The sequence below is a fragment of the Natator depressus genome, chromosome 8 (genome assembly GCF_965152275.1).
Source record: "Natator depressus isolate rNatDep1 chromosome 8, rNatDep2.hap1, whole genome shotgun sequence".
NCBI lineage: Eukaryota > Metazoa > Chordata > Testudines > Cheloniidae > Natator > Natator depressus.
Window position 1 is genome coordinate 64948488 of NC_134241.1, and position 12755 is coordinate 64961242.

The 12755-nt window shown below is 45.2% G+C and overlaps 1 protein-coding gene across 1 annotated transcript in view; it reads right to left on the minus strand.

The window, feature by feature from the left end:
• Positions 1-12755, minus strand: part of KIF14 (kinesin family member 14) — an 81033-nt gene that overhangs the window by 23762 nt on the left and 44516 nt on the right. The window contains exon 22 of the mRNA XM_074961191.1: positions 8359-8456. Coding sequence (XP_074817292.1) covers positions 8359-8456 — 98 coding nt within the window. The remainder of the gene's footprint in view (positions 1-8358; positions 8457-12755) is intronic.

Sequence of the window (12755 nt, forward strand, 5' to 3'; positions counted from 1 at the left end):
AATCACTGTCCCCTTACATATGAGTCCCGAAATAAAGATCAGGGGAGATCCTCAGTTAATGTAAAGTGTCATACTTCCATTTGAGTCAATGGAATTATGACAATTTACATGAGCTGACGATCTGCCCCTACTCTTCAACTAGAACTCCTGTGTGACTCACTCTTATAACACTGGACCCTCTTCAATTTGATTATATAAGCAGGAACGATGACCAATTAATATAACAGAATTTACCCTCCTCAAGTATCTGCTTCCTCCAAGTTCAGTTCCTTCCAACATGAATGAACAATGCATTCTCCCAGTGGTTCTCAACCAGGTTTCAGGGGGTCCGTCAAGCAGGACCAGTGTTAGACTCGCAGGGGGCCAGGGCAGAAAGCCTAAGCCCTGCCACGCAGTGATGAAGCCTGGGGTCTGAGCCCCACCACCTGGGGCCGAAGCAGAAGCCTGAGCAACTTAGCTTCACAGGGCTATCTGTGGTATGGATCCCCGGACAATTGCCCTGCTTGCTACTCCTTAATGCTGGCCCTGGCTTTTATAGGCAGAAAACAAGTTGTCATGGCACAGGTGGACCATTGAGTTTTTAATCACATTGGGGGGGAGGGGGCGGGCCTCAGAAAGAAAAAGGTTGAGACCACGTGCATTAGCCTACACACCACCCTATCTACAAGTCTCACCCTCAATCCTAGAATCCTCTGAGAGGGTGGCTGTCTTGACTCAGCCACAGAAAATGGGAATATAAATTCTCTTTCTGTGCCTGCGCAGCACAGACCTTAGGTTCAGAACAGTGGTACCTCAGCAGGCATCCAGGGAAGAGGCTAGACTAACCACTGAGATCTTTTCTTCAGCAAAAAAATCCCCCCCCCCCAAACCATATATTAACACACACATGGTATCTATCATGAGGTAAAATCCTAGTGCCAACAAGGGAGTTGTAATTTTCACAACCGTTTGCTAGGCAATATAAACCACAGGCTACCTCCTAGCTAATACGCCGCAAAAAACCTTCCACCTTCTATTTCCTACAGTGGGCATACCCTGAAAAGATATAGGACCATAGGGACATGGACACAAATGGGATGCCATGTTCTTCTACTTATCACTCTACCAGACAGCTCCCTAAGGGAGCGCAACTCTAAGCACCATGCTCATTTGGTCCGAGTCCCTCCTGACTAGGTAAAAACTCCCACCTACGTAGACATTCTGCTTAGCAGATGCGTCAGACTTATTGATAGCAGATTTCCTTACATTCACTTAAAACAGTAGTATGCCCTCCCTTAGCTATGTGAGGTTCCCGGTGCTATCCAGACAGATCAAATATACTACCACCATAGTGTTATCAGAGTTTATGAGGAAACACCTGCATATCCTGGAGGTGGTCAGTTTAGCTGACCTTAGATTGGGGCAAATTCAATTAAGTAAACTTGAGATATAGACAGTACGTGAAAATCTCAGGCTAAGGGGATTTGCAACAGAACAAAGCCCAGTAGCCATACCTGATGAATAGTCATCAGACTCAAAGCTCTTCCTCTGGAGGAGCCGCTGACTGAGATGGAAATTCTTGAACAGAAACTAGACGAAGTGATGCTCAATTTATCTATTTCAATAACTTGTAAGGCCCCCATTACTTTACTATCGAAGCATCTAACAGTCTTTAATGTATTTCTCTTCTCAACACTTCTGTGAGGTATGGTAGTACTATTATCCATATTTTACAGATGGGGGAGCTGAGGCAGAGACTGTGACCTGCCCAAGGTCACACACCAAGACTGTGGCAGAGCAGAGACTTCAACCCAGGTCTCCCCAGTACTAGGCTAGTGCCCTAATCCCTGGACTATCCTTCCTTTCTAAAACCTGGAGAAAACAAAGGACTGCTTCCTCCCTGGTTCATAGGGTTTATGAACATGAAACCTGGGCCTGCCCCTTTAGAGAAAAGGCTGATTTTTGGACCTTGTCAGAAGAAAATAACTTCATACAGTCAGCCACCCACCCTTTTTAAGGGAATAACTGACAATAGCTTTGCTTTTCTCGGTGTCTATTTGCTGGTTGAACAATCTAACACCACGTGTCAGGGGTGGCATCCAAGGACACACAATGCTTTTTCAAAAACAGAAACTGCTAATTACCCAAATCCACACATTTTAAAATGAACTCTTACTCGCTCTCCACGCTAGGGTGACCAGATGTCCTGATTTTATAGGGACTGTCCCGATTTTTGGGTCTTTTTCTTATATAGCAGAGGCAGGCAAACTTTTTGGCTTGAGGGCCACATTGGGTTTCCAACATTGTATGGAGGGCCGGTTAGGGGAGGCTGTGTCTCCCCAAACAGACAGGCGTGGCCTGGTCCCTGCCTCCTATCCAACCCCCCAGCTTCTCGCCCCCGACAGCTCCCCAGGGACTCCTGCCCCATCCAACTCCGTCCCCTGACGGCTCCCCGGGGACTCCTGCCCCATCCACCCACCCCGCTCCCTGCAGCCCCATCCAACCCCCCGGTCTCATTCCTGACTTGCCCCCTGGGACCCTTGCCCCAGCCAACCCCCCCGTTCCCCGCTCTGATCACCCTGCCCCCTAGCCACACTCCCACCCCCTGACCACCACCCCCAACTCCCCTGCCCTCTATCCAACCCCCACCCGCCCCAAACTGCGCCACCAGAGCATGGGGTCAGGCCGCAGCTCTGCAACTGCGCTGCCCGGCCACCCAGAGCGTTGCGCCAGTGGCATGCTGAGACTGCGGGGGAGAGGGAACAGCAAGGGAGGGGCCAGGGACTAGCCTCCTGGGCCAAGAGCTCAGGGGCTGGGCAGGAGGGTCCCACGGGCTGGATGTGGCCCACGGGCTGTAGTTTGCCCACCTCTGTTATACAGGCTCCTATTGCCCCTCACCCCGTCCCGATTTTTCACATTTGCTGTCTGTTCACCCTACTCCACGCCATAAGGTTCAGTATTTTCTTTTTGCCCTGCTATAATCAACATCACAAACTCCTACAAAGCATATTAAATTCAATTTCCTTCACCATTAATGATGTCACCAAGTGTTACAGAAGAAACAAAGAACCTTGAACTCAGGTGTTGACAGTTCAAAAGCTTTTTCTTTCAATTCACTTTTATACAGGACATTGTTTAAATTAGGCAGATTAAATACACAACTGGGACTCTGACAGTGCACAGGAATAGCATTCCAATTACTGCCCAGCAAGCAACAGACCAGGAAAGCTGTTGCCATTCCAACGTTATTCTATTGTTAAACTAATATTTAGACTAGAAATAAAGAAACTGCCTGTCAGATTCCTTTTAAAGAACTTTTATTTAACCCCAGGGTAGAATTTACTTTGGGCTGTCCACAACGCATATAAAGATTTACAATCAGCTGAACCAAACTGCTTTACTGCAGAATAACAGTATCATATCTGTGCCCCGTAGCAAAGCCATAATTAAGGATCTGTCAGCATTTCCATTATAAGCTACTATTTGCAGGAGTTTGCAATTCAGCCGTAAACACTGTTAAAAGGCTAAAACTTCATGTACAAGGTCTTGGCTCAGCTGCAATTTACTTTTTTAAATATGATGCTTTTAAATTACAGAAGTGTAAATAAAACCTTCCGAACCAGACACTATTTTGTATTGCTGATACCTACAAACATTTGAAAAAAAAAAATCTGTTTTAGAACATAATACATTTTTGGTATTTTTTCCCTAAACCCCCCCCACAGCTTCAAGATTTAGAATAGGGCTGTCAAGCAATTAAAAAAATTAATTGTGATTAATCGCACTGTTAAACAATAATAGAATATGATTTATTTAATATTTTTGATATTTTCTACATTTTCAAATATATTGATTTCAATTACAACACAATACAAAGTATACAGTGTTCATTTTTTATTACAAATATTTGCACTTCAAAAAACAAAAGAAACAGTATTTTTCAATTCACCTACTCCAAGTACTGTAGTGCAATCTCTTTATCATGAAAAGAGAACTTACAAATGTAGAATTAAGTACAATAAAAATCTGCATTCAAAAATAAAACTATGTAAAACGTTAGTGCCCACAAGTCCACTCAGTCCTACTTCTTGTTCAGCCAACCGCTAAGAGAAACAAGTTTGTTTACATTTACAGGAGATAATGCTGCCCGCTTCTTAATTACAACGTTACCTGAAGGTGAGAACAGGCATTCGCATGGCACTGTTGTAGCCAGCGTTGCAAGATATTTACATGCCCGATGCGCTTAAGATTCATATGTCCCTTCATGCTTCAACCACCATTCCAGGGGACATATGTCCATGCTGATGACAGGTGTTAGCCGATGGCCAGGGATGTTTGGTGAGGTGCCAGCTATGCCCATTTATACCATCCGTGACTTTAACCGCTAGGACACACTGTCCCTTCGCGGCGGGCAGCCCAGGCTAGGCTGACGGATGCCCCAAGGTCCTAACCACCCGTGACTTCAACTGCTAGAGCTCAGAGCTCCTTCGCAGCGGGCAGTCAACACTGACTGACAGGTGCCCCAATGGCAGCACTAAGAGCCTCTCCACACCCGTGACTTTAACTGCTAGAGCTCAGAGCTCCTTCGCAGCGGGCAGTCAGGATTGACTGACAGGTGCCCCAAGAGTTTGCCCCGTGGAGGCAGCACAACTCAACGCTAGGCTCTTAGTACTCTCACCTAATGGCCAGGCTTTATAGCCAAAACGGCTGAGGTTCTTTAATTGTGTTGGCTGCTTCACAGTAAACCAGAGAAACAAGTCAGGCTTATGCATAAATGGTTACCAAAATTTATTAAACTAGATTCTAATCATGTGGTTACAAAATTGCTAGTGCCTACTTATTTAAATGTAGAGATGTTACACACACAAACAAGTTACAAAACTGAAGCTACAATCCCAAAGAAAGAAAACAAAGTATAGAGCTCTATTTCAAAATATGTGTACACTAAAGATAGGAGATCAGGTGTGGGTGCTTCTTACCCTCCTTGCATCTCTCGATTCCAGCGGTGCCAAGCCAGGATCGGTCACTCAATTCCGCGGAAAGACGAATAAGGGACAAGGCTTAGGGACCCTCTTAGCTGCAGAAGCCTTGGGAGGCTGTCACTTATCTGACCAGCAGATAGATAGTGAAAAGCACTCAAAAATCATGGTGCTGTAGGTCCCCTACTTATACCTCTGTACTCCTTTATTCTCTTTCTCCTTTCTATGCTAAATTGGGGCTGGTCTGTCGGGGTGACGCCAGCTCTCGCAAGAGTAGTTCACACTTGCAAGGGAGAAACAATAAGTTTCGACTACTGGACACTTCTTTTATCAGGGTAAATATTTTCCCACCTAGGATGTTGGTGTGTGTGCATCATGCTGTTTTAGTAGGGGCTAAGAGCCATGTCTGTCACAGCGCCTCTGCCTGCTGTGAGCCCAATTGTTGTATACGTTCCCAGAGGCACATTGTCGCAGCACACCTGTGCTTCTCTCAGCTTCAGAGGCTGTGCTGGAATTCATGTTAAGTGCCCTGTGGTTTTTGGCTCCCGTGTGTTTCCAGCAATGCTGGTCTGAGAGGGGGGGCTGGCTGTCTGGCTACAACAGGTTCTGCTCGATAACAATCCAAAGCAGCGCACCGACCGACGCATGTTCATTTTCATCGTCTGAGTCAGATGCCACCAGGAGAAGGTTGATTTTCTTTTATGGTGGTTTGGGTTCTGTAGTTTCCGCATAAGAGTGTTGCTCTTTTAAGACTTCTGAAAGCATGCTGCACGCCTCATCCCTCAGATTTTGGAAGACATTTCAGATTCTTAAATCTTGGGTCAAATGCTGTAACTATCTTTAGAAATTTCACATTGGTATCTTATTTGCATTTTGTCAAATTTGCAGTGAAAGTGGTCTTAAAACGAACAACATGTGCTGGGTCATCATTCGAGACTGCTAGAACATGAAATATATGGCAGAATACGGGTAAAACAGAGCAGGAGACCTACAATTCTCCCCCAAGGAGTTCAGTCACTAATTTAATTAACGCATTTTTTTTAAATGAGTGTCATCAGCATGGAAGCATGTCCTCTGGAACGATGGCCGAAGCATGAAGAGGCACATGAATCTTTAGTGCATGTGGAATGTAAATATCTTGCGACGCCAGCTACAACAGTGCCATGCGAATGCCTGTTCTCACTTTCAGGTGACATTGTAATTAAGAAGTGGGCAGCATTATCTCCCTTAAATGTAAACAAATTTGTTTCTCTTAGTGACTGGCTGAACAAGAAGCAGGACTGAATAGACTTGTAGGATCTAAAGTTTTACATTGTTATGTTTGAGAGCAGTTAGGTAACAAAAACCCCCTACTTTTGTAAATTGCACTTTCATGATAAAGAGATTGCACTACAGTATTTGTATGAGGTGAACTGAAAAATACTGTCTTATTTTTACAGTGCAAATATTTGTAATAAAAATAATAAAAGTGAGCACTGTACACTTTGTATTCTGTGTTTTAAATGAAATCGATATATTTGAAAATGAAGAAAAACATCCAAAATATTTAATAAATTTCAATTTAACAGTGCGATTAATTATCTTTCATTCATAGCAGTTACTTTATAATCCTAAATTAGGGCTGTCGATTAATCACAGTTAACTCACATGATTAACTCAAAAAGTCACTATTAAAAAAATTATTTTCTTTAGATAACTACTCTCTTTAGTTAAATTTACTGCTTACTTGATGATAGTCCACAACGTTGGATATTATAGCTTTACAATGCACACTGAAAAAGCCATAAAAACTATACTGTACCTATATACACTAAATCTGCCTTTAAAGTTACCCTTTTTTTTTTTTTAGTTCTCCCCATGATGTATGAATGTGGCCTGAGGTGGTGGGGGGATTTTTTTTTTTTTTTTTTTAAGTTCAGGTACATATTCATGTCCACACAACCTTAACTCTGCCCCTCAGAGCTGGCAATAGCCACGGGGAATTATCTGCATGTAACTCCAGCTTTATTCACTGTATTAGGTATAACTGTACTGAATGGTGGAGGAAGCTGTAATAGCTTGGAAGAGCTGTGATTGTGATACAAGGTAACCTGGGAGACTGTGGCCCTCTGGGGGTAGTGTGAGCCCGTGGGTGTAATCACATGAAAGAGGTACAAGGAAGGGAAAAAAAAAATTGCCTTTGTCCCTTGACAGACCCAGTATGCCTCATTTCATCACTGCGCTGTGTAGACTGTGTCACTAGCAGGGCCTGGGGGCTTGCCATGGGGATTGTCAGCAGTTAGGTGGGCAATGAACATGGTCTGTGATTTTAAGGAAGGGTAAGAGAAAGGATAATGTTTGACGATCTAGTGTGCCTACGGTGAAGAAGTTGTGAAAGGGTTTGAAGGAGTTGTAAAATTTAGTATATGTGGAGTTCTCTCTGTGGAATAAGAAAAGCATGAAAGTGTAGGGAGCTCCTGTGCAATACATAGCAAAGGCAAGTGAGAATATCTGTTATGGGCTTATTGGGGCTGACTTAAGACTGCACAGGCATTTACTGTAACTCTGTATTTCCTGGTTTTCACTAGTTTGAGCTTTGCTCAACACGATGTTCTGGAAGGGTGGCAGCTATCACCAGGCAACCTTAACTCTGCATTAAAGTACAGGGTTTTTTTTGGACATTTAATAGATATACTGGCAAACCACTGTTAGTATAGCCACTGTCAAGTCCATGGGACTGGTTCCTCTGACCATTTGTCTAGAGGATTTTTTTTTTTTTTTTTAAATCTCAGGAATTAAATTGATTGCTAGTTTATAAAGGTAAGTCGAGACACTCTCCAAACTATCTTAAGTTAATTGACAACCAATTAGGTACAAACTTTACCGCAGACAAGCCTTAAAATAGACCTCCAGCAAAAGTACTGCAAAAAATTCAACATTCTTGATATCTCCAAGGGAAAACATAAGGAAAAAAAGGTATTAGAAAAACCCACACCTTTCAGGCCTCCTAGGTACATCATAAAGTAACAAGATGGGGAATAATTTTTTTTTTTTTTTTAAAAAGGTCACTTAAGAAAAGATACAAAAAAGTCACTGCTAAGTGCATCACATTCACAACAGGAAAGTCATTAATATGCATGAAGAGCATACTTCAGCCATTCCAAAAATACATGAAATTATATTTTATCACTATTGGCATAATGTGTGCAAGAGCCTCAGAGCTTTCTAAGGTATTATATCAGTGCAATTCCACCCTCCTCGCCAATACGCAAGTTGAATGGCAAATAATTTTTAACGTGTCAGCACTGTAATAAGGCAAATAAAATAAATGAAAATTTATTGAGACATTTAATTATACCAATCAACAAGTTTCTGAAAATGTAATTTTTAATATAAAAAATTAGAATAATAAATTATTTACCTCCTTCTGGAAAAGGAAGAAATGGATGTAGTTGTAAGGTCAGGTTCCCACTCGTCAGCAGGATCATAAAATACATCAGCTTTGTTACTACCATTACTCTGAAAGGAGAAGAAAATCCAGTTCTTTTAGCTATGTTAAAAAGAGGAATGGTGTAATAAAAGTTTACAATTTATTTGTAAAGAAAGTAGGCTGGTCTTTAACATTAGCATTTGCCTTTGAAATAAATGTTTGTTGGCTTGCTTGTTAAGGTTATGTCTACATTAGACCTCTGTGTCTCAAGTTAACTGATCGCAATTAACTTGAAGTACTTAACATATTTGTAATTGCTAATGCAGAAACATCTCCACAGATTTGTTGCAGGCTACAAACTTTTATGGAGTGTCCACACTAGCCTTTACAAACGAGATAAAAGTTTAGGGAAGACAATGTCCAGCATCCTGGATTTGGGAAAGCCAAGGACAAAACTACTTTACAGCTCACTCCCTAAAGCAGGTTTCAGAGTAACAGCCGTGTTAGTCTGTTTTCGCAAAAAGAAAAGGAGTACTTGTGGCACCTTAGAGACTAACCAATTTATTTGAGCATGAGCTTTCGTGAGCTACAGCTCACTTCATCGGATGCATATCTCCTCCTGGCAATACAGGAGATATGCATCCGATTAAGTGAGCTGTAGCTCACGAAAGCTCATGCTCAAATAAATTGGTTAGTCTCTAAGGTGCCACAAGTACTCCTTTTCTTTTTCCCTAAAGCAGAACAATAAAGACTCAGTGCATTTAGATTTCACTAAAGTTTCTTGCATTATAACAACATTTAGAATTACATAACAATTCTAGCCATATTTTTCCATATGTAATGGCAAAACTAGAGATTAGGTGCTAAGACCAAAGCAGTTCCTAACAGTAAATATACCTAAACGCACTTTTTTTAATTTGATATACATACACAGAAACAGAATTTCCCCCAACTTCCTCCCCACACCTCCGTTTACAAAATCTGAACCAGATAATACTGAAAGAAGAATTCTGGAGCTTTCTTTTTAAATTTCTGATTTCAGATACCCACATTTGTCTGAAGAAATTACTCTTTCAGATGAAAGGGTTTCATGTTTCACCATTTGAGGGGCAATTTTCTTTTAAAGGTTTGATAAATATTACAGAATAACATTTTCCAAACATGAAAAGCCAGTATTTTTTCCATTGAGAAAATTTTTTTCAAATGGTATTTCTGGGGCTCCAGGGGCTCAAACTGTCTTTTCAAATTCCAAGCTTGAGTTAGGCCTGTTCTACACTACAAAAAGTTAGGTCGATGTGTCAACCTGGTTGTACACTTAAATGTCTCTGCCACTGATGTGTGTGCCCCATTACACTGACACAGAAACACCAGCTCCCTGAGCAGCATTGCGCTATGGTCAACGTGTAGAAAGCGACACAGCTCAAGTGAAGACATGAGTTACCCATGTCGACCCAAAAAGTCCGCCAGCAGCTGCCCCACAATGCCTGACGCTGACTGCTCTGGTCACAATTGTTAACTCCAGGGGTCATGCATATCAGAAGTCCCTCCACCTTTAAAACCCCTCATGTATTTTGAAGTGGCTTTTCCTAGTTGTCCAGCTGGGTGAGCACAACTCTATCTGCTCTCCCTTGTTGTATGCAACTTCCCAGCTGACTATGTCAGCTACACACTCCAGATGCACTCCTGCCTGGAGTAGACAGGAGCTATTGGATCTCCTGGGGCTGCGGGGAGAAGGACTGTGCAGGCACAGCTCTGAACCAGCTGTAGAAGTGTCAACATCTATGAACAAAAAGAACAGGAGTACTTGTAGCTACTGCAGTTTGAACTGCTTATGCGCCGGGGCTGACATGTAGAGACACAGGATTTTCAGGGTGGTGCGGGAGTCCTTGAGGCCATGCAACTTGCTGTCTGTTTGCTCTGCAAATAGGGCCCCCCCCCCGTCGAAGGGCAGGTCTTGCAATGACTGCTGGGCCTCAGTGGACAACCCAGAGAGGAGCAGCCAAGAGACTCGCCGCATGGAGATAGCAGAAGCCCTGGTGCAGGCAGCAGCATCTGATGTTGCCTGGAGGGCCACTTCAGCCACAGTCGTGCCCTCATAGAGGATCACTCGGAACTCCTTCTTAGAAGCCATGGGGAGTGACCTTTCGAACTTGGCCATTGCTTGCCACATACTGAAGTCATATCGGTCAAGGAGGGCTTGGTGGTTGGCTACTCTCACCTGAAGGCTGGAAGACTAAAACTTTATGTCTGAAAAGATCCAGCCTCCTCAAGTCTTTATTTTTGGGGGTGGCCCCGGGTTGTCCCTGCCTCTCCTTGTGGTTAACCACCTTGACCACAAGGGAATTGGGGGCTGGGTGGGAGTATAGGTATTCGTGCCCTTGTCTTGGCATGAAGTATTTAGGTTTGGCCCTTTTAGAGATAGAGGCCAGGGAAGAGGGGGTCTGCCACAGGGCATTACTGATTTTGGAGACCCCTTCATGAAGGGATAGGGCCACCCTGGTGGGAGCAGAGGAACAGAGGACGTCAAAACAGAGAGTCCGAGGGCTCTTCCAATTCCTCTGCCTGAAGCCCAAGGTTAGAAGCAACCCTCTTCAAAAGTTCCTGGTGCGCTTTGGTGTCATCCTGAGGAACTCGGTGAGGGGGGCCCCCATGATAGCCTCGTCTGGCAAGGACGATGCCAGTACTGTAGGAACCTCCATGCCCATTGGTGGTCCAGCAGCTTGCTCTCCTGGACACGCAGGGTCTTACCCCCTGAAGCCTCGAGCATCGGAGGGGGATGGGATACAGAGGCTGCTAGCCTCTCCGAGGCTCTCAACACCAATTGGGCATCCTGGGAAGGTTGAGTGAACCCCCAGGGGTTCCACAGGTACCATGGTGCTGGCCACTGCGCTTGGTTTTGGTGCTGATAATATACTGCCGATCACTGGGGCAGGTTTTGGTGCTGATAATATAGTCAGCACCGCCACTACTGGGGCTTGTCCCGCGGTCAGGGAACCTCACTCTGAGCCAGAGCTACCAGCGGAGCAGTCGGTACCAGGCGACCAGGATTGGGCTGAGTGGTGGCTCTTGTCCGACCGGTGCCTGTTGCTGCATCCCGAAGCCAACCTGTCCAAGCGACATTGTCTTGGTCTGGGTCTTGGGGACTGATGGTGTTCAGAGGATCTGCGTCGGATACCCAGAAATCCATGCCTCCTGCTACTCGACTGGTACCGGGACACCGAACAGGACTGGCAGCTACTACGGGCCGGTTGCCAGGAGGACCGTCCTCAGTAGGGCGATATCCTTCTTGGAGACGGGTCATGACGGCCCTGCAATTCACAGTCTCTGGTGTCTGATCGGTCCCGGGATCGGTACCGGGCACTCGGAGACAATTGGGGTTGGTCCCAGAGTTCCTGCTGGGTGGTGCATGCCCCAGAGAGTCTGCATCAATCCATGGGCGAGGTATGCCTTGAGTCCCTTGATTAGTGCCCCCATGCAGGGACCGAAGAGGGCTCAGCTGAGCCTGCCTCTCTAGTCCTGAGGTGTGACTGCTTCGGGCAGGTGAGCAATGGTGAGATGTCCCTCTCTATGGGAAATGGTGCCGCTGAGGCGGGGACACGTGTATGGATCCCAACGCAGGTTTTCCCCAAGACTGGGATACCGCTGGAGCTGGTGAGCGTGACACTGAGGATCAGGACCTCCTGAGGTGCTTGAAGGCCTTCGGGCGTCAACAGCACCTGAAGCTGGCTGCAGCCTGCATGGCTATCTGGGGTAGGCTACACCGCTCTACCTGAGCTGGGACCCGAGTTCCCAACGGGGGCTTTGAGCTACCTGGCACGGGTCGTGGCTCTCCCCCAGCCCTCTCCTTTCCCTTATGGGACGTAGGAGATCTTCCCCTCACAATCTTTTTTGGTTTCTTCACTGGAGCCATGGAGGGGGACCGGTGCCGGCTCCTGGATGGCACCAGCAGAGCACTGCGCACAGAGGCCGCGGTCCTCACCACTGCTCCGGTGCCAGAGTGAGTCCCGACTCCATCAGGAGCACTTTCAGACAGATATCGCGCTCCTTCTTCGTCCTAGGTTTGAAGGACTTGCAGATACGGCACTTGTCACTTTTGTGCCCTTCACCTAAGCACCTTAGGCAGCTGGTATGTGGATCACTGACGGGCATAGGCCATTTGCAGCGTTTGCAGGGCTTAAAGCCTGGGGACTGGGGCAATCCCCGTCCCCTGGCCAAGTCCCGTTCAGGACTATCAAAGAGTTGGGAACTACTGCTAAGGATAACTAAGAACTACTAACTAAATACACAACATTACAGGTTTTCAAAGTTTGCAAGAACTAAGAACGAAACAATGCTAGCCGAAGCAGCAGAAGTTCCAGCACCACCACTGGCTGCAAGAAGGAACTGAA